Source organism: Alternaria ventricosa (assembly GCF_023758065.1).
Source record: "Alternaria ventricosa strain BMP 2768 chromosome Unknown scaffold_31, whole genome shotgun sequence".
Lineage (NCBI taxonomy): Eukaryota > Fungi > Ascomycota > Dothideomycetes > Pleosporales > Pleosporaceae > Alternaria > Alternaria ventricosa.
Window position 1 is genome coordinate 35,166 of NW_026055711.1, and position 20,135 is coordinate 55,300.

Consider the following 20,135-nt stretch of genomic DNA (forward strand, 5'->3'; position numbering starts at 1 on the left):
AGACTGAGGCGAGATCTTGACTCGGGCAATACTATCGAGGCGAAAGCGCACTCACTCTTCCAAAGAGGCTTGACTTTGATGTTCGGCGATTCGATGTCGTCGAATAGGTGTCGTAAACAGGACAGACTCGCACCTCAGTCCAAGATGCGGCCTCCCGCCAAGACCTCGCTAAACCCAAGGCATCGACGTCCGGGCCGGCGTTAAGCTGCGGGCTGATTTCTCACATCCTCAAGCTCATCACATGAATCTGAACAGTCATTATTCGTACATTTCTCTCAAATCTTCCTTGCACTGTTCCTCTTGTACCCCACTTCCACGATAGTGAGATCCTATTCGTCTTCCTCACTCCCGGAGACATTGTATTCGCTTTCTGGCTCATGCGCTATATGAAAACGCACTTTGATGCCTCCGCATTCAACATCAAGCCCAACGTCTTCGAAGTCTTGTTCCGTACAGTTCGCCATCAGAGCGATGTCAAGATAGGCTACTAGACCGGCACTGAACCTCTCATCTAAAGGTGGCCTGACAGATAAAGACAGATCAATAGCAGCCAACTTCGCGTACAGCTCATCCTCCAGGTTTCTGAGTATTGACAGGGGTGCGTCGATGTCTATGTCGTCAACACTGAAAGTGACTCGAGCGGAATGAGGCGGAATTGCTATCTCTTCTTCCTCAGAGTCTGCTTCCTCCGATTCTGACTCCTCAGGTTGTGATTCCTCAGATCCTGCCTCATCAGGTTCGTCTTGGTCTTGGTCGTCGTCTTCGTCGTCGATTTCGGTTCCTGCTTCTTCTTCTTCAGGTACGTCGGAGCGGTCGCCGCGGCCGGAGTGGGCAGGGCGGTTGGAGTGATTAGAGTAACTACAGCGGTTGAAAGGGTTCAGGTCCCACTCAATGTTGAGTAAAGGATATCCACGCATGAATGCGACAGTTTCAAAGAGATCGAGGTCCCAGAAGCTCCTGTGCCAACAGATATCATTCCAGTCGAGCTTTACACGGAAGCTGCAAGTGAAGTCCTTTGGTCTCTGGCTAGCGATAGGCTGGAAGGTGTCTCGCAGGAAGGGCATGAGGCAGTCAAGAGGTACTATAGCGTTGCCCTGGCTCAGATATAGTGACCCAAATTCGGAGCGAATCTGCCGATTGACTTGGAGGAACTGGATACTCTGGTCGAGAGATGGCTCGAGGTCGAGGAGGTACTTGTAGACGGTATTGCGCAGTTCTATAATGAGACGGGTTAGTTGGTCGTATTTAAATAAACCAGTTCATGGACCACATACCACCAGACAACCTGTCGAGGAACGGCGCTCCGCCACTATGGTCCCTGCCACCATCATCGTCAGTTTGTTCTTTCATCAAGCAAAATGTTTGACTGCAGCATACTGGGTTGTCATCATGGTGCTGTGCAGTGGTAGCTTGTATTCTCCACCTGAGCGTAGTGGAAGATAGCTTCGTAGGTGGACTGAAAAGCTCTAGGAGCAAACGAGATTGTTCTGGACGACAGGTCGTTTTGTCTCAGCGTCCGCCAAGATCTGCTGTGCAACGTAGACCGCGCTAGACACAAACGACCAGGCAGGCAGCTTCTTGGGCTCATAACAGTTCCTGATCTCTCGCATCTTCAGGTTATTCATTGCTCGCACAATTTCTCAGATATCCAATCTCATTCCATGCGATGTACATTCAAATTGCTGTCCTATTGCAACCCTACGCGTCTACTAGCGGAACTCATTGTCCGAAACATCGTTTTCGCTTCGTGTCATGTCTGCTATATCACTTCCACGGTGATACCTCCACACTCGCCCTTGAGCCCTCCAAGCTTGAATTGAATATGGGCATAATCTTGTTCGGTACAGCGATCCTCCAATTCAAAGTCCAGGCTCATGCCATAAGGCCTATCTCGCACAATAAGGTCACCGGACGTTAACAGCTCGAACTCCTGATCTTCCATACTTCTCATAATAGACACGGGCCGAGCCACATCAAAGTGATCGAACCAAGGAGGCCAGCAAAAGGGTGGCATGGCCCACACGATGTCAACCAATGGATATTGGCGCATGATCGAGACGACTTCAACCAGGTCGAGCACCCAACTGTCCCATGGAGTGTCACAGTAGCAGAGCTCTACGGTGACCTTGTAAGCAACGTCCTTCGTAAAGAGGTTTGCTGGGGGAAGGACGAAGAGGCGTAGAAAGTCGGCGAGGTGGTAGAAAGAGACTGTGGTATTGTCTTGACTCAAGTATAACGATCCGAACTCGGCGCGAATTTGCTGATTAATCCAGAGTAGATTTGGGGCATTGGCGCAACATGGCCATGGTTTGAGGTCGATGAAGTGCTCGTAGATGGTGTTACGCAGTTCTGTCATCTCTCGTGTTAGTTTGCGTCGTTAGAACAGGCGGATGTTGGAGAAATTACCTCCAGGCAGGTCAAGGAACGACTTTCCGCCGCGGTAACGTTCTCTGTCGCTTCTTTCATTAGTGTGGGCTCGTGCAGGATGATCTTTTGGCACAACTTACTTGATTTCCATCGCGACAGTATCAGATAGTAAATAGATTGATAGACAAAACTCGGCGGAGCAAGCGAATGCGAGTGATGGTTAGTGAATGTTGTGAGCCAGGGAAGTAAGTTGATATAGACAGCGAGGCGTACCTACGCTCCTGCCAAGACTGCGCTAAGCAAATCAAGTGAGAGAAAAGATGTGGGTACTCGAAGGGATTGCGCACCGAGTCAGGACCGTTGATCAGATTTGACTTTACCAGATTATGCAATTTGTACGTTGGTGGTCATCAGGGTTGAAAACTATGGTCGAAGTCACTGCGTCTATTGCAGGCGAAGTTGGCGTACGCGCTATCGCATTTGCACAAGAGAATACCAGCGACGGCAAGGACAATTCGTTCCATATTTCACAACTTGTGATCTAAGCGTTTGCATCTTGATAAGCAGACCAAAATCAGCTCATAGACTAGAACTGCTGCCAGATCCCCGTATGTTCAACTTCATCGAAAGAATCGAGCTCGTCGTCATCCAAATCTGCTCATACATCTGCGAATAAACCCTCTCAAAATATGATCAAGTCTCCTAAGTCTGGAAGGACCTGATCTTCGCCCTCTGAGTCTTCATGACCGTCAACTAGATCGTCTTCCTCGCCATCTGAACTCTGTTCATCACTGTCCATACTGTTCTCCGACCCAAATCCTACATTGATGCCTCCGCAATTGGTATCGATATCCTCAAAACAAAATTCTGTCACGCCATTTTTCAACTCGATCCAAAGCCTAGCGTCCAAGGCGAGGGTAGTGCCGACCTGGAATGGCTGGAAGCTGTGCAATTCCCTAGGCGACTCAGATAAAGTGAGTCTGACGGAAGACAGCTGGTTATAATGTTGGGCATCCAGACATCTCAGATTGGTAACGGCGTAGGCAATGTCTTTGTCATCGAACGAGACAGCGGAGTAGCGACCCATACCCGCGCCCAGGTCCCAGACCACTTCGATCAAAGGGTATTCGCGCATGACCGACACGACCTTGAGCAGATCCAGTGACCAGCATGGAGAAGCATCAAGATCAATGCTTTTGGGCGTTGGACTTCCGAGTCCCACGTTGAACTTGTAGAGTACATTCTTAGGAACCGCGTCAGGGTACTGAGCGAAGAAGAAGTGTAGAAAGAACGGAACATGCTCGAATGGAACCCCGGTTGCGCCTTGGTAGAACCGGCTCAAATACAGCGTCGTGAACTCAGCGTGGACTTGCTGATTGACGCAGGCTAGGTTGGCAGCATCGCTGGTTGATGGCCAGAGATCGATGAAGTGGTGGTAGAAGGTGTTGCGCAGCTCTATTCTTGTGTTAGTAATACATTCAGAGATTTCAAAATATCCAATACTCACCTCCAGGTGCGTCGAGGAAGCTCTTTCTGCCGCAAGGCCTGCCGACGCTGTACCTAGATGGCCGTCAGCACATGCTCATCGAGGGAAGCTTTTGTGCAACGCTTACTGGCTTGTCATTGTGATGTCGCGCGACGATAGCACGGGCTAGACTCAACAGAAGAAGCGGTTGTAGTAGATGAGTCGAGGGTAGGAAGGAAGAGCTGTTGTGTGCGAAGGAGCGTTCGTTTCCACCGCCGCCAAGGTCGCGCTAACAATTGCACGGTGAGCGAGGAAAAGTGTGAACCCTGCATCGAGAACAAGGGCTAGCTAGTGCACGGTAGGACTGCCTCAATAACACGATGCACATTCCAAATTATTTTCTCGTACTTTCAAAGCTGGTCATGCAGGTTAATTTCCTTTCATGGCATGTAGACTTATCTTAAAACTAGATTGGTACCATCTTAGTGCGCCACGATTCATCTTCTCATGCCCCCGTCTCAACTAAGTAGTCACCTTATTCCCTAGCCACTACTTTCTACAGCGTCTTCGCAGGTTTCTTGAGTGTCTTCACCGCCATCCTCATCATCATTTCCATCATCTGAAGTCTCTTCCTCATCATCTGAGCCATCTTCGTCACCATCTTTGTCACCATCCTCGTTTTCTGAAGTCTCTGTATCCTCGAATGGAAAATACTCCCAAGTAGAACGCACATTGATAAATCCGTCTAAGTGGTCGAGTCCCAGCCCATGGAATTCTTCTTCTGTGGCGAAAGCCTTCATTGTAACGAAAAGGAAAGCGCCTAAGCGTGGTAGAAAGCTCATCGGGTGGTCCAAGGGCAATCCGCACATCTCGAACGCAACAGATCGTACTTTTTCCAACTTCTGAACATCCATATTTTTCAAGACAGAAATAGCCGTGGTAATATCTTTGAACCATGAGATCTTGAGTAGAAGCCCGTAGTTGTGGTGCATTATCGAGACCAATTTGAGTAGATCGATGGACCAGTCTGGCGAGTCGGATGGATTCAACGACAGGTCGAAGCGGAGATGAACATATTGCCGTCTACACTCGAAGCCATGGGGAAAGAAGACGTCCAGGAAGCTGTCGACATGCTCCTCGGGAATCGCGAAGTTCCCTAATGCCAGACATAGCGAGCCAAACTCAGCACGAATCTGCTGGCTAGAATGCGCTAGTGTGGTAGCTTCGCCGACCGTAGGATCGAGTTCAATGAAGTGATTGTAGACGGCATTGCGGAGCTCTGTATGCTGGTGTTAGTCCGCCTTGGTCAAAGGATGCAAATGCTATGTTTACCTCCGGAAAGGTCCAGAAACGACTTTCCGCCACCGTTGTCTCTGCTGCTTCGACTGTTAGCACGCACTCACTGAAAATGCTGGCTGGGGAACATACTTGACTGCCATAGCGGTGTTGCGCGGCAGGGGCTTGTTCGTCTCGGAGCTTTGCCCCACGGATGAAACTGTGTAGGAGGGTCCGGTGAGAACTGTAAAGAAGTGATGTTGTTGTTGACGATGAGGCGTTTGTTGGTGTTCCGCCAAGACCGCGCTAAACCAAAGGAGGGTAGTAAAAGTGAAGGCAAGAGTCAACCCTCTCTCTTGCCATCCTCCGTCCCCATTCATCAAAGCTATTGAAGCTATGTCGTATACCAAAGTACCAGCTTGATGACTAGCTCGAATAAAGATCAGATCGCAATCTAAGTCAAAGGCGCACTTGATCCATCCATTCCATCCCCATTACACGCACAATATCTGATCTCTACTCTCGGGACCATCTTCCCCGTTGTCTGAGACCTTTTCGGCACTATCTGAATCGTCTTCCTCATTACTTGACCAATCATCCTCAGGGTACGACTCCCAGTCTGACCAGCCCCGAAAGCTACCCTCAAATCTAATCTCCACTTCAATACCTCTGCATCTGGTAGGGTATAACAACGACTTGATGCTATCGACATCTTGCTTAGTCGCACCTTTCTTCAGCATACAAGGCATTTCAGCCTCTATTTCGGTCCTACCGAAATGGTTTGGTGGGATAGATTTGTTCAAGTAGAGCATGACGGAATTCAAGTTCCCGAATAGTTGGACATCCATGTCCTTCAGGGCTGACACGGCGTAAACGACCCCTGAATCGTCGAATGTCGCTTCCCTAAAGCTGTCCACCAGATTCCATGCAATGCTGATCAACGGGTGATGACGCATGATCGAGACAACTTTCAGCAAGTCGAGCGACCAATCAGCCTCTAGATAGTCCCCGGCAGCGCCCATTCGAACCTCAAACTGATATGAAACGTCCTTTAGACCTGAGTGGAGACTTTGACCGAAGAATAAGTCGAGGAAGTAGTCGACATCATTGAACACAAGCCGACTTCCGCCGTGGTACACCTGGTGTAGATATAAGGTCATAAACTCAGCATGTATCTGTCTGTGTATGGAGGCCAGATTTAAAGCATGGCCATCCGACCATCCAAATTGAATGAGCCTGCGCCTTTGACTCAAAGTAGAGCCTGGTGGTAGTGAATCCGGCTGGTCCTTAAGATCGTCGATGAAGTGCTGATAGACAGTATTGCGCAACTCTGTGATCCTTCAATTAGCCTGCGAAAGCAATGGAAAACACGGTGTATATTACCTCCAGGTAAGTCGAGAAAGCTTGTTGACGTTCTGCCGCGGGGGTTGGCGACGCTGCCAGCGTTAGTACATGCCCACCAAGAGAGGCTCCTGTGCAGGGCTTACTGTGTTGTCATCGTGATGTCGCGCGACTGCCGCACCTTGCTTGGGCGAGGGTCGATAGTTCAGCCTTTGGTGGAGGGTTAGTTGAGCGCAGGCACAAGGTGACGGTGTGTGCGGGGAGGCGCTTGCTTGTACCTCCGCCAAGACCGCGCTAGGAGGTCGAGCGAAAGTGAACGGAGCACAAGAGCTTGGCGGCCATAGGACGCGAAGGAGCAGAGCAACGATCCCGCGAATTCCAGTTGCACATGTGAAAGTAGTTGATAGAAATATTCCTTACTAAACGTCTCAATACGCGCCCTCCCTCTTCTCATACTCCATTCCCATGACAGTCCCCACCTTCTTCATCCCACTCCAAATCTCCGCATCAATCTCCAACTCCAAGCCCTCAACCTTCGTCGCCCCACCGTCAAGTCCCCAAAGCGAGACACCCAGATAGTTCGTTCCGTTGTAGTTCAAAATACCCTCAGTAACAGGGAACTTAATCTGCGGCCCAACATTGCTAACGTATTTACCATACTGCCAGCCATTAACGTAAAGCTGGACGCGATACGCAGGAACACTCGAGCCACTGCTGCTACTGTTACCAGAAGAAGTGCCGTTGGTGAAAGTAAAGCTAAGCGGGATATCATAGCCAGCTGGCATGTTGAGATCGAATTCCGTGGCGAAGAAACCGATTCCAGGGGCGGAGATGCCGTCGGCGACGGGGCCGGCAGAAACAGTCCATTTAGCGTCGGTGGCAGAGAGAGCGCCGGGGAGGTGCAGACCCTGGCGCTCGACGTAGAGACCGCCTTCGTTGAGGGGGCCGCGCGAAATGTCGCGGTAATCTTCTCCACCCAGGTTACCGGTGAGCTTCCAGCTGATGTCGGAGGCGTCGTGGCCGGATAGCTTGTAGTCTAGGATACCGCGCGGGTTCTTCATTGTCTCGGTTCCGATGGTCCAGTTCTCGTCGAGACCTTGGTTGTCGACTACGACCGTGATGGTGTACTTCTTTCCCTTGGTCAGGTTGGGCATGGTGAATGTAGCGCTTCCGTTTAGGGCTGCGTCGTATCCGCGCCATGAACCGAGGAATTGGTCGCCGATCCAGGCGGATGAGCCGAATGCTGAGCCACCTTGGGTGGTAAGGTTGAAAGTGGTCTCGCTTCCAGATGCCGTGAAGGTACCGCGGAAGAGTAGCGTGCCGGTATGGTAGCCGTAATCGGAGCTGTACAGCGATACGGGGGTATCAAGAGGACGGAGAGAGTTGTACGTCTTCTTCAGGTCGGCAGCAGTCCACTCGCTGTCATCGTATCCGGGTTGGATCTCAGGAAGCGAGTCGACGTACTTCCACTCGAGTTCGCTGAGCTTGGGTAGGCTGACATCTGGCTTGACGAATTCAATGTCGGCGCACAAAGTTCCTTGCTCGGAGGTGGTGAAGTCGATATCCTGGCCGTTGAACGTCATCTTGGACACATCAGATGATGCGCCGCCAAGGACTTCGACAGTTGTGGTAGCGTTAAGGTCACCAGTGAGGGCGAGTGTGTCGCCAGTGACCTTGGCAGTGCGCATCAGGTAGCCTGCCTTGAGGATGACAGGGTTAGACGAGTCGTGGGATGCCTGGTCGACGGCCCAGTAGTTGAAGGCTTCGACGCGGTCGACCATGTAGACGTAGACGGGGCTATCAGCTCCAACCTTCGCCACCTTTCTACCTCCATCAGCCTTGAAGTTCAAGACTGTGACTCCACTGGTAGTCATGCTCTTGACATCGCCTTCGACGACTTCCAGTCCAGTAGCAGCAAGGGCCAATTCGTGAGTCTCTCCAGGTCCACCGTACACGACCAAAACGGTCTTGTCATCATACTTGTGCCAAGTGAAAACCTCAGCAGTAGAGTAGACAAGTGTAGTGCCACCAATGTCGTAGTCGCTGACGTGGATCTTGGAATCGCGCCCGTTCAGCGTCAACGAAGTGCCGTTCATTTGGGGTACAGTAATGTTGCCCAATGCCGACGTTGCAACGTTGAGCTTGTAGGTTGTGGAATCTAGCGAGTTGTACTTGGAATGCCTGACGAAGTAGAATGTCGTCTTCTCGTTGGTGGCGGGAGTAACGCTAAGGTCACTGCTGGTAGTCCACTTGGAAGTCGAGGCATTGCCACGTGCAGCCGTGAGGTACGCAGGGCTGACCTTGAAGAAGTTTGCCTGGAGCTTTAGCTCGGAGTACTTCGCGCGGTCGACTTGACGGTCCTCCTTGATCGGTGCAGCGTAGTCGTAGCTGGTGTAGCCACCTGGGTGACCAAGGTTGCCCCAGTTGGTGCCACCGTAAGTCATGTACAAGTTCAAGATGGTGACACCGAAGCTGTAAAGTTGCTTGTAGAAGACACGGTTGAACTCTGCGCCCACCAGAATGCCGCACTTGTCGAAACCGGGTCCACCCCAAGGGTCAAAACTGCCAGACTGGAACTCAACGATGGAGTAAGGCGTAGTGGGGCTCTGCTGCTCGTGAAGTTGATGCCAGTTTGTTGGGAGATTGCCATCTGGCCATGTGGTTGGGTTGGCACAGTCGAATCCAAGAGGATATCCATCGTGTCCGTAGATGTCAACAGCTGCGGGTTGACCAGGTGCGTTGTTGCCTTTAGCGGAGGCGTCGTTGCTGATCAAAGGCACGATAATACCGGCGTCGCGAATCTGATCTTCGACGTATTGCATGTAGACCGGATCCGGGAAAGGCTTGATAGCCGAAGTGGCTTGTGTGTACTCATTCTCGGGCTGGACGAGGATGATTGGTCCGCCGTTGGTGATTTGCGCAGGCGCAATTGTCGCCAACACATTCTTCATGTAGCTATTCCGCTGTTAGCAAGGCGCCGCTTAGATCCAGCTCAGAGACGTACTTGTCGGTTGCCTCCAAGAAGTCAGGCGCACGCGTTCTCAGCGTGCCATTGACTCTCTGAATCCATCCGGGGAAGCCTCCACCAGATACCTCGGCATTGATGTAAGGGCCTGGTCTAGCGATGAGGTAAATGCCAGCCTCCTGCGCAGCATCGAAGAAGGGCTTCAGATCAAAGACACCCTCTTCGCGGTAAACACCGGGCTTGCCTTCAAGCAGCGCCCAGTCCACGTAGAAGGAAACACCATTGTACCCAAGAGCCTTGATCTTCTGGAAGACATCGGAGTAGAGATCAGGTACCGGCAATCTGTACGGGTGGACCTCGCCAGAGTACAGGAAGATGCGTTCTCCATGTACGAAGAGCGAGTCTTCGTCCCATGTGACCTGCATATTGGTTAGCCATCGTCATTCCGAGGCATTCTATCAACTCCGCAACTTACAATATCTTGCAAAGCCTCTCTCTTATACGGCTTAATCCATTGCTGAGGCGAATACCCCACAGCCCTCGCCGCAGTCTCAACCGCGAAACATCCCAGCGCAACCGCGCCTGCAAGCTTTGAGAAGCTCTTCATATTGACCAAAATACGAAACCAAAGGTCAATTTGCTTGTGGCCCGGTTAGATTCCGCGGGAGGGCAAGCAATATAAAGCTTCCGGAGCTTCAGACGGTATGCACGTAGCCGGACCGGGATCTTTCCTCGTTCCTGTTAAACAATGACAGCATCGTTTCTACGCCGCTCGTGCCATTGCGATCCGAACGCACATACCTCTTTTCCCCAGCGACTTTCCCCAGTCTTGCCCCATGTTGAGCGTGCTAAGACCGCGTGTTGAACCGGATGAGTAGCCGTAGCGATACTAGCACGTCTAGTCGCTTCGCCGCATCCTAGACCATGCGAGAAGACGCAAGTACCGATTCCACCAATATCGCAGCTTGGATGCTTGTTAGTGGAGTCGATGCCCGCATCTCGGTAGAGGCAGGCGGGGAAACATGTCCGATGTGCGCCATGGCCGTTGCCCAGGCGGTGCAGAAGGGCGGCGATCAGTGGGGTTAGCGTGAGGGTTAATGCTTGGTCGTATAGTTGTGGATGCTTGCGGAAGCTTGGGTTGAGGCGTTTCCGCCCTGGATTGGGAAAGGCATCCGCGCTGTGACGACGACGGGCATCGGCGAATTGGCTCGGAATTGTTCTCTCGGAGATGGGTATTTATGGATGACTGAGGTGAGATGGAACAGCATGGGTGATGGGACCTGATGATGATGGAATGTGGGGGAGAATTACCGAGGTACATCGAATTCGGACCTGACGTAACAAGGCCTTGATCACTGCGAAAAGCAAGTGAGCAACTCTAGCGTGCAGCAATACTTGTAATCCCAGAAGGCGCACTGCGCTTGCAATAAGAACAAGCTTGTAGTAAGCGCGACGATGACTTCCACCGCCTCTCCTCCGCCTCTCCTCCGCCTCTCCTCCGCCTCTCCTCCGCCTCTCCCCCGCCTCCCCCACCCATTCAACAGAGGTCATGAGCGTCTGACTATCGCGAAAACGCAAATGCACAAGGCCAACGCGCGTTGGCGGAGGAGACACGCATCTCGAATCTTTGATACGTTCCGTATCAACGAATTACCATGAAGGTCTTGGCTTCATGAAAGCGCCTTCAAGATATGAAGTTGGTCATAGGCTCGGGGTTGTCGCGGTGGATATGGTGGCATGCTCATCGTCAATTGCATTCATCAGGGCACTATCCGTAGAAGAGTACGGGCCAAGAGTACTACCAATCCATTGCCACAGATCCACAAACATGCTATACGATACATGCATCTACATGTGCATCTACATCTGCATAAAGACCGATCGATCCGCCCACGACATCTCCCGTCGCATGCCAACCCAAAATCATCACATAACAAGTAACCCGCCTGTGAAGAAACAAACTCCGCTACATAACATCCTGTCGCCCTTAGAGATCTAAATGGCACCCCGATGCAGCGAACCAAAGCAAGAACCGCAACATGCGCCGAAGGGAGGAATGAAAGAATGTGGATGACAAGAAGCCAGAGACATATGCTAGAAACCAAACATGACGAAGGATATCCTTCGCGACATTGCTCACACGCCACACGCTTCTCCACTCTCAACACAACAGGAACAAGTCAACCGCAACCCCACAGACCTACTGCGGCGGATACGAATACCCAGACTGATAATACCCCGAGTTATCAGGGATAGTCGGAAAGCCATACTGGCCCCAGTTATTGAAGTCTTGAGCACTATCACCAATCATGACATCGCCCGCCCAGCCGTTGGGGAAAGTAGCAGCGCCGCAAATCTCCATGTTCACCTTCTGCTCCTGTAGCTCCTGCGGTCGTGCCTGTGGCCATTGCTGGTAGACGCCGTGAATCGGGACAGATGCGGGGGCTGGCACAGGGGATTGGCGGGGGTCAGACTGCTGGAAGGGACTTCTCAGGGGCTGTTGCTGAGTATTGGCGTATTGATATGCCGAGTAGGGTTGTTGTTGTGGTAAAGTCTGTACTGTGGCGCGCATGTGAGAGTTTTGATCGTAAGAAGGCGTACGGCCCCCGTGCGCGTAGGTTGATGGTTGGGTGACTGGAGGAGGAGCTGGAGGTGTTTGTTGACCGTTGTGGTTGACGGCAGTGAAGCCGGACTGGTTACTGGACTTTTCCTCCGACGCGCCTTGCATCTCATGCTTGACCGAAGCGGCGCTGGTAGGCAAGGTGCGCTCCGCGGAGTCTTCGTCATGCGGCAGTCTCGTATCCGCGAGGTCCTTATCCCTGTCGGGCCATTGTCCGTCGTTGTCGTTAGCGTTCGCAATGTCGCCGAATTGCTTGTGCGTTCTTTCGAAGAGCTGTGCATAGTCTTTCAGCCCACCGCTAGCGACACCATCGCTGGAGTTGCTCTTTGGAGAATCGTCGATCTGGCCGCTCAGTTCTCGGTACTTCTTCTTCTCGCGGCGGTAATATCTTTGCCATTCTGCAAGTTGACTTAGCCACGAGCGGGCCATCTTGAAGCGACTCAGAATGCGTAGTAGGAAGCCGTTTGCGATATCATGGGCTCTAGGGTCTTTACGAGATGAGAGGGCGTCGTCCGGGTCCATGTGAGGAAAGTAGTGGCAGTAGATGGCTGGGGTGGTTAGCAATACCCGACCAAATCACTGTTGGATACTTACTGCCTATTCCAACGGCAAAACAAGAGAAAGCTACCGTTGGCGTTTGTACTAAATTGCTATGAACTTGTGAGTTCTCGATAGTATGAAGTAGTGTTGTGAAGTCGAGGCAGGCTTTCCAACAGTCTTTGGCTTGCTTGATCCAGTAGTCAGGATCAGGGGGTTTCTCATCAATTAGTGGCTCATCCAACGGGCCGCGGGGATACGTCAACGTCCATGGTGATGTGGGCATGTACTCTCTGTACAACCACACAAAACACAATGTGTACATTGCATGTATCGCAACGTATTTGCCGGGCGAGTTGTAGCTACGGTCGTCGTTGTTGTCCGATGTCAGCTGGAGGTGATCAGGAAGGTCGCGCTTCAACTGCTTGAGTTTGTCCTCCAATTTCTTGAAGCCAGTCGTTGCGCACCACGGTGGATTCTTGCCTTCTTGTCTACACGTTGTCAGTCAGATATCGCGGCGGAACGAACGAGGCAAACGGACCTTCTGCCGCGTTTACACGACCATTGTGAGACTTCTCCGAAGATCACAACAACTTTGATGTACCATGTTAGTTCTGCCTCCCCCTCAGCAACTTCCCACCTCCCCCCGTCCAGGGCACTGGCTCGATCTGCTCCGTCGTGGTCATTACGGCGCTCCTCAGCATGTTTGTTCCATCGTTTCCTCCGCGCAGTATACATCGCATCGTCTTCACCCAGAAGCCTTGTCCTTGCTCTTTTTCCAAAATTGAATGCACCATCGCTACAGACAAGTTGAGTTCTTTGGAGTTGATCGGGCGTAAGCATCCTCGGCCGATCCTCCCCCCAACTCAGATAGCAATCCATGAGGACGCAGCTCCAAAAGGTACGCCGCTGAGTCTCGCGAAGTATGAATTGGTCCTTTTCCGAAAGGCCCTTTTCACATTCTTTCAGTGGTGCAGGTAGTCCGCTTTCATCGACATCCAGGTGCGGGTACCCAAGACATATGGCAGCTCTGATAGCAACGCCGATCTTCATCCAGCCCTCAGTACCTTGCAAGTTGGTCCATTCATAATACCCCAACATGAGGAGCGTTTGGATCTTTTCCACATTCGGGGACCCAATGATATCCGTTCCCATCTGCGTGCGAGTCGCTGATGCGTAGAATTCGGCAACCCTGATCGGGTCATTACCCATTTGCGCTACGAGCTTGTCATGGAAACGAGCAGTCTGGGTAAGGAAGGCTAAGAGCAAAGGCGCATACACGCGCGGCGTTGGAGCTTGAGTCGGAGTCTTAATTTCAGATGAGCTGCCAGATGAAGGCGGCGGCCGCACAGAGCTGAGGAAAGTTCGCTTATGCAAGAAGGGGAAGTCGGTAGAGAAATGCTTCTCATAGATGTCAAACAACTCTTCCCAGACCTGGGAAGTAAGCAATGGTGATTGAAGAGCATCTTCAGGCGAGCCCAAGCCTTCTACCGAGCGTTGCGCTGTCGTCGATGTTGGTGCTAGCAACTTGCGTCGCTTCTTGGGCGGGGCCTGGGGGTGTCAGCGCTAGCACGTGATATAGCCCAGGACGTGAACTCAGCCACGAACGTTGATATGCAACACGACTAATGGAGTATTGGGAGACAAAAAAGGATGACTTACATCAAAATCGGCCGTGCTGTCGCGGCGCACAGATCCGGTGCTGCTTGCGACAGCCGCGTGGTCCCAGGTACAGTCGCGGTTGGTATTCGCGCAAGCCTTGCACGTCGTGCCCTGACCGGTGTTTTCGCACTTGGTCTTGCTTCGGCGACATCTGGTACATGCAATCTGCGAGCGCATGCCTCGTTTTGCTGAGGGCTCAGCACTGCCGCCGCTGGCATCAAGGGGCCCGGGGGTCTGCTGCGGAGACGCCTTGACGGTGGATGGAGACAGCTGGGTTAGGGGAGATTGCAGTTGCTGATGCTGTCCGGGAGGAGATGGCGGCCGTTGATGTCGTTGTTGTGGTGGGTAAGCAGGCAGTGCAGTTAGCCGCGGTGCATTCTCTCCGGTCATGGGAAGATGCGCGACGGCGCCCAGCTCAGGCGGTGCGCGAATATTGGCGATGAGTCGAGGGAGTTCTTAGAACGGGGGCGGATGAAGAATGGCGGTGCTGCGAGGCTGCGCGCGTCTTGTTGATCGAGTCTTCGGGTGATGTTGCTGCGATGTGCGGGCCGGAGAGATGGGATGGTTGCCGGAAACGCCAGTCACGGGCTGGGGCCGAAGATTACCAGACGACGACGACAAGATGCAATGCAGGTCGGAGGTCTTGCGCAATCGTCGCGTATTCCAGGGCGGCAGGCAGCACAATCTGCGGTCGCCGGATCGTGTGGTTCCAGCGTTGGGTGCTGGCTGGCGTCTGCCTTCGATGCTGCGGGCACACGGGTATTAACGTTGGACCTTCCCTTCCGACGGGACGAGAGCAACTTGGCGTTGGTCCTTGCAGCGAGTGCTGCCATAGCATACCGTGGTATTTAAGCGATCGCTTCATCCGACAAACTTACCAGTCACCGCGATTTCTCTGCCGGTCTGCCGTCATGAGCTTATGCTTACCCTGACAGCCCACGGCCAGACACCCCAGCGGCCCAGCTGTTGGCCGCCGCGCAGTCGCAGCAGCAACCTCCCACTTCACCAGCGGCCCGGTTAGCACCGCATCTCCATCTATCGCTAATCCCGCCTGGTCCGAGTCTCTCAAACGCCTCCCTCTCTGCTTGCCCCAGCACATGAGCTGTCGCACGCAGAACGGGCGCTGACACGTGGGTGGGCCTGCATGCAGTAGTAAGGTGTCGCGGAGCCTTATGGCGCACGTACAAATACGCCCAGTCGATTGCGTTTGGCTGTCAGCCAGGCGCTTCACCGTCACCTTACTCTAGTCCGTCAGAACCATGCCCATCGTCGCCAGCGCATGTCCCGCATGGTTGTATGCAAGGCTCCGAACGGTGCAACACCTTCACATGATGCGAGCCTCTCGTCTATCTTTTGCCCCATCCAGCTAACTACGCATATCGCTACCTATGATATCGCCAGGCCGTGTTGGCCGGTAGACGTAGCCTCGTTGTCTTACTTCCGCGGGTCTGAAAGCGGCATCAATCTCGATGGCTCGGCCTTAGCATTTGCCTCTGCCCGGCAAATCACCTCGATGCGCTCCAACGACTCTGCGTCTCAACGACGTTGTAGATGAAAGGTGCCAGGGGTTCCCGACTACCCATGGATACGCCGCGCTCGTACGTCAGGCCAAATGGGACATTTCTCCCCTCGCCACGGTTAGCGAACTATGTCGCGCATGCGCATGCGACCAAGTTCAGCCTGACATTGATGAGTGAGATTTTCTGCAAGTGGCCCAATCTGGCTGCTGCACGATCGGTGTAGACCTTGCATCTTATCTGCCCTCGGGCATATTATGTCGCACCCGTTGCGTCTGTCGAAACTGTGGTACATGGAGTCTAAATCAAGTTTTGGTCATTTTATCGCCTATGGCGGGAGGGAGCCAGGAGGTATTTAATGTACTTTGATTGGTCATACAAACATCAGGAAGCTGAATGTAGCTTCCAACCTCCTGTACCTGGTCTGCCTCTGATCCCTGAACGTCATGTCAGGCAACTACAGCCTATCTATCCCCTCCTGATGTATCCTCCGTACGACGCGCTTGGACCACGTCCAATCGTCGCATTTGCCGTGGAAGGGCGATCTTGACGACGTAGGCCCATGAACTTGGCCATCTGGTCTCGAGTCGCCTGGACAGCGGCGGTGACCTTGGACTGCGGTTTACCAGTCTCGACTTTGATGAGCTCTCGAGCAGAGGCTTCATCGACCTTGACCGCGGGCTTTTTCATCTCGACCACTTTGGCCTCCGTCGAAGATGAGACGATAGGAGACGATGCGACGGTAGCCGACTTCTTGGTGAAAGAAGGCATCGTGAACCCAAAGGACGGGACGGCGATGTGTTTGCTGTATTACTGTTGGAATACCATCCCTGCTAAGACAAAGTGAAAGAAACTTACGGCTCGTCCGGAGTCTTCACATCATCTCCAGATGACTTTGATGTCGGCTTGGAGGACCAGCGGGAGTTGCCGAGGCCAGACATCTTATCGAACTATCGCGTGTCAGTAATGCGCGCCGGCTACGTTGTCTCTCGACAGTGAGCATACCTTGGTGTTGTAGTGATGTATTCGGTAATCAATACCGTACTCGTTGTGTCTTCGTAAATGCGACGTCGTTGTAGGTAGTAAGAAGAAAGCAGAAAAGTCAGATCGACGAGATTATATACACCGAGAACCTCCTAGCGTACTCGTCTTCACCTCGAAAGACCGTGAAAACGAGGTGAAGGTATCCACGGTGACGCAGAAATATACTGCGATATCAGAGATATTGACGCGGTGACGCAGGATTTTATAATGTCGAGTGTTTGCTATTGATACGCATGGTACTCTCATGCGCCATCCACCTATCTTATAGTCCTCTCAGCGTGACAGCCCGCACCTACCACTTCTCAACCGCCGGCCTAAGATCAATCTCCCACGTAAAGTTCGTCTTAGGCTGCGTGTGCAACCACCAATAATCGTTCGCAATCTAAGCTCGCGTCAGTAACACTTTCCAAGCGATAGGTCATCACAAGGAGAGAATACTCACAGCATCAGCGCTCAACTTCGCCTCCTTAGGCATATCCTTCAACCACTCCTTCGTCCTCGGAATATCAATCACCCCATCAATAATCGCATGAGCGACGTGAACCTGCACATTAACACTGCATTAGCAAACCATTTCCCCAGGTACAGCCCAAAGAAAGAAGACTGAATACTCACACCCTGCGGTCCAAACTCCCTCGCCAAACTCTGACTCAACGCCCTCAACGCCCACTTCCCCGTCGAGAAACTCGCCATCTGCGCATTACTCTTCACACTCGCCGTCGCCCCCGTAAAGATAAGACTAGGGGGATGTTCCGAACCCTTCTCCACGCCCTTCAACAACAACGGCAAAAAAGTCTGCGAAAACAACACTCCACCCATCCCACTAACACCCAAACTCTTCTCAAAAGTCTCGCTCGGAATCTCCAAAAACGGCTTCCGCATAAACGCACCAGAAGCATTGAAAATCGCCGCCGCAACCCCCACCTCATCACCAAACTCTTTCTTAATCCCGCTCAGGGCGGAAGTGAGGGAGGAAGACGAGGATACATCTGTGGCGATACCGAGGGCGCGGCCGCCGGAGGCATTGATTTCAGAGGCGAGAGAAGAGAAGGATTCGGGGGTGCGGGCGAGGAGCACGACGGGGTAGGTTTGGCTGAATTTGCGGGCGACGGAGGCGCCGGTTCCGGGGCCGACGCCGGCGATTATGGCGATGAGGGTGGATTTTGATGCCATAGCTGTGTGTATTGGGTGTCGAGGTTTAGGAACGGGGTTGAGATGTGTTGCTGGTCGGGTGTGAAGGGGATTAGTAGTCGAGGAGGATGAATGAGATATGTGCCGACAAACGTAACAATGGTCTTATATCTTGCTACAATCCTCGGTACCTTGGTTTTCTGTTTAGTAAACCGACTCGGTATTGGAAATAGGGAATGTTGTGAGGCTGATTGCATAAACAAGCGGAGATAGCTAGAGCGCGAGCACTTGAGGTGCGTCATGATTAATAAGCCACCCCCTCTCTCACATGTCCCCAATTTATACACCATACACATACATACTCACTCGCAGCACCCAAGGGCAAGTCTGATTTAACGTAACTTCGTTGATGCATTACTTTGACTTATGCAGCTCATGTCTTCATCACGAATCCCATGGCAACACCCATCTACGCCCTCCCCGCCCTACCCACCTGAATCATCTCCCCAGTAGGTTTATCGTCGCTCCTGAGAACCGGCCAGCTAGCTCCATCGGCCTTGACTAGCGTCATCTCGAGCTTCGTGCCTAGTATCCTGAACTTGCTCTCTTCCGGCTTGATGGTTGAGAAGAGGGGGAATTCGGTCTGGTAGCGCTTGCTGTCCGAGGTGGGGAGATCGAGCTTGACGTGTGTGGGATGGAAGTCGATGACGGCGGTTGCTTTGTCGATTTTCTTGAGGTAGAGGGATGCGACGACCGAGGTGGCGGTTTGGTAGTAGTCGTGTCTGGGGGTGGGGTTAGTAGGTCGTCTTGATTGAGAGGGTAGGGTGAACGTACCGAACTGTCTCTAGTTTCTCCTCGCCCTCCTTCTTCTTGCCGCTGCCGATGAACAAATGTCGGTCTTTTGTCTTGCACCCCTCGATCTTCATGAACTGATCAAACTCCATGACCCGCCTCTTACAGCAACTCCACCCCTTGCTGCCCTCGTGGAAGATGGGCGCACCAGGGTGGTGTATGCAGCTCTCTCCTTCCCTATCGCCTCCCTTGTGTGTCGCGCCGCATCCTTTCCTCCGACATGTCATGCCCTCCTTGATCTCTAGACTCGGGTCGTCGTCTTCGGATTCTGGCGGCGGCGCCGGTGAAGCGCTGGGCTTGGGCGTGGCTTGTGCGGTGGGTAATCGGGGGGCAGGCGCAGGGAGGGATTCCTCGAGCGATCCGAGGTTGACTTGGGTGTCATTGGGTACGTCGGGGGCTTTGACGGGCTCGGGCTTGGGTGTGTCGTCGACGTCCGAGTGCTTGCCCTTTGTGCACGGCTCGATTGCGAGGAACTCGTCAAAGGTCAAGACGCGTGGTTTGCAGCATTCCCAGCCTGGGGAATCCAATTAGCATCTTTTCTGGTCTTGTTGGTATACGCGTTGGTGGTGCTGACCTACCTTTCTGCCCCTCATGGAATTTGGGTGGGCCGGGATGGTAAACACACTCCTCGTTCTCGTCCTCGTACGTCTTGCCGCAGCCCTTGTGAACACACTTCTTCGCCATAATTGTCGGTTTCTGTGAACAACGCGCTTAACGAGCGGAGAGAAAGGTCGGATGCGCGCTGCTTGTCGTGTTGCGATGCCCCAGATTTTGTTCCGAACATTCTGGAAATCAGCCGTCATCATAGGGTCCAAGCGCGAAGCTTAATCGATATCCTGGCCGTTGAAGCTTTCCATCTTCGGAATTTCCGTCGCGTCAGCCCAAAGCTCTCCGTTCGAATTGCACGCTCGTAGTCATCGGTACTGAGAGAGTGTGTGGGTTGTCAACACGTCGCCAACATGTTCCGCGCCACATCCCGCCTGCTCGCTTGCCGCGTCACCTTCTTCACCCGAACCCCATGCGGCCTATGCGACACGGCTAAAGCTGTCGTGCAGAACGTCAAGGCGAAGAGGCCGTTCGATTACGAGGAGATCAATGTCATGGACGCAGGGCAAGAAAAGTGGAAGAGCGCGTACGAATTTGATACCCCGGTGGTAAGCCGACCCGGACCACGGGTCTATATATGCGTGTAATGCACAGAGTACCTGAATGTTCAACCAGATCCACATCGACAAAGCCGAAGCTAAGGAGACGACCATATCGTCGATGAAACTTATGCATCGGTTCAACGAAGAAGACGTGACCAAGGCCATGGATCAGGTAGAGCAATCTTGAAAGCACCGTCACGTCGTCTGCCTA

The 20,135-nt window shown here is 52.7% G+C and overlaps 7 protein-coding genes across 7 annotated transcripts; 1 reads left to right on the forward strand and 6 right to left on the reverse strand.

The window, feature by feature from the left end:
- Positions 1 to 329: 329 nt before the first annotated feature.
- J4E93_010479 (uncharacterized protein) lies at positions 330 to 2,356 on the reverse strand (the record flags this gene model as incomplete). The annotated part of the gene is made up of 2 exons (XM_049348358.1): positions 330 to 1,216; positions 1,783 to 2,356. 2 exons carry the CDS (start codon positions 2,354 to 2,356, stop codon positions 330 to 332), a joined length of 1,461 nt encoding a protein of 486 aa, XP_049194429.1.
- A 693-nt stretch (positions 2,357 to 3,049) lies between these two features.
- J4E93_010480 (uncharacterized protein) lies at positions 3,050 to 6,605 on the reverse strand (the record flags this gene model as incomplete). The annotated part of the gene is made up of 7 exons (XM_049348359.1): positions 3,050 to 3,822; positions 4,386 to 5,111; positions 5,165 to 5,211; positions 5,261 to 5,351; positions 5,835 to 6,437; positions 6,491 to 6,543; positions 6,595 to 6,605. 7 exons carry the CDS (start codon positions 6,603 to 6,605, stop codon positions 3,050 to 3,052), a joined length of 2,304 nt encoding a protein of 767 aa, XP_049194430.1.
- A 271-nt stretch (positions 6,606 to 6,876) lies between these two features.
- J4E93_010481 (uncharacterized protein) lies at positions 6,877 to 10,020 on the reverse strand (the record flags this gene model as incomplete). The annotated part of the gene is made up of 3 exons (XM_049348360.1): positions 6,877 to 9,403; positions 9,453 to 9,832; positions 9,889 to 10,020. 3 exons carry the CDS (start codon positions 10,018 to 10,020, stop codon positions 6,877 to 6,879), a joined length of 3,039 nt encoding a protein of 1,012 aa, XP_049194431.1.
- Positions 10,021 to 11,613: 1,593 nt separating this feature from the next.
- On the reverse strand, positions 11,614 to 14,409 carry J4E93_010482 (uncharacterized protein; the record flags this gene model as incomplete). The annotated part of the gene is made up of 4 exons (XM_049348361.1): positions 11,614 to 12,581; positions 12,628 to 13,061; positions 13,706 to 14,121; positions 14,233 to 14,409. 4 exons carry the CDS (start codon positions 14,407 to 14,409, stop codon positions 11,614 to 11,616), a joined length of 1,995 nt encoding a protein of 664 aa, XP_049194432.1.
- A 1,808-nt stretch (positions 14,410 to 16,217) lies between these two features.
- Positions 16,218 to 17,966, reverse strand: J4E93_010483 (uncharacterized protein; the record flags this gene model as incomplete). Its single annotated transcript, XM_049348362.1, has 4 exons — positions 16,218 to 16,554; positions 16,608 to 16,699; positions 17,236 to 17,337; positions 17,409 to 17,966. The coding sequence occupies 4 exons, from the start codon at positions 17,964 to 17,966 to the stop codon at positions 16,218 to 16,220; spliced, it is 1,089 nt and encodes a 362-aa protein (XP_049194433.1).
- A 427-nt stretch (positions 17,967 to 18,393) lies between these two features.
- Positions 18,394 to 19,460, reverse strand: J4E93_010484 (uncharacterized protein; the record flags this gene model as incomplete). Its single annotated transcript, XM_049348363.1, has 3 exons — positions 18,394 to 18,706; positions 18,759 to 19,290; positions 19,355 to 19,460. 3 exons carry the CDS (start codon positions 19,458 to 19,460, stop codon positions 18,394 to 18,396), a joined length of 951 nt encoding a protein of 316 aa, XP_049194434.1.
- Positions 19,461 to 19,735: 275 nt separating this feature from the next.
- Positions 19,736 to 20,111, forward strand: J4E93_010485 (uncharacterized protein; the record flags this gene model as incomplete). Its single annotated transcript, XM_049348364.1, has 2 exons — positions 19,736 to 19,930; positions 19,998 to 20,111. 2 exons carry the CDS (start codon positions 19,736 to 19,738, stop codon positions 20,109 to 20,111), a joined length of 309 nt encoding a protein of 102 aa, XP_049194435.1.
- Between the last annotated feature and the right edge of the window lie 24 nt (positions 20,112 to 20,135).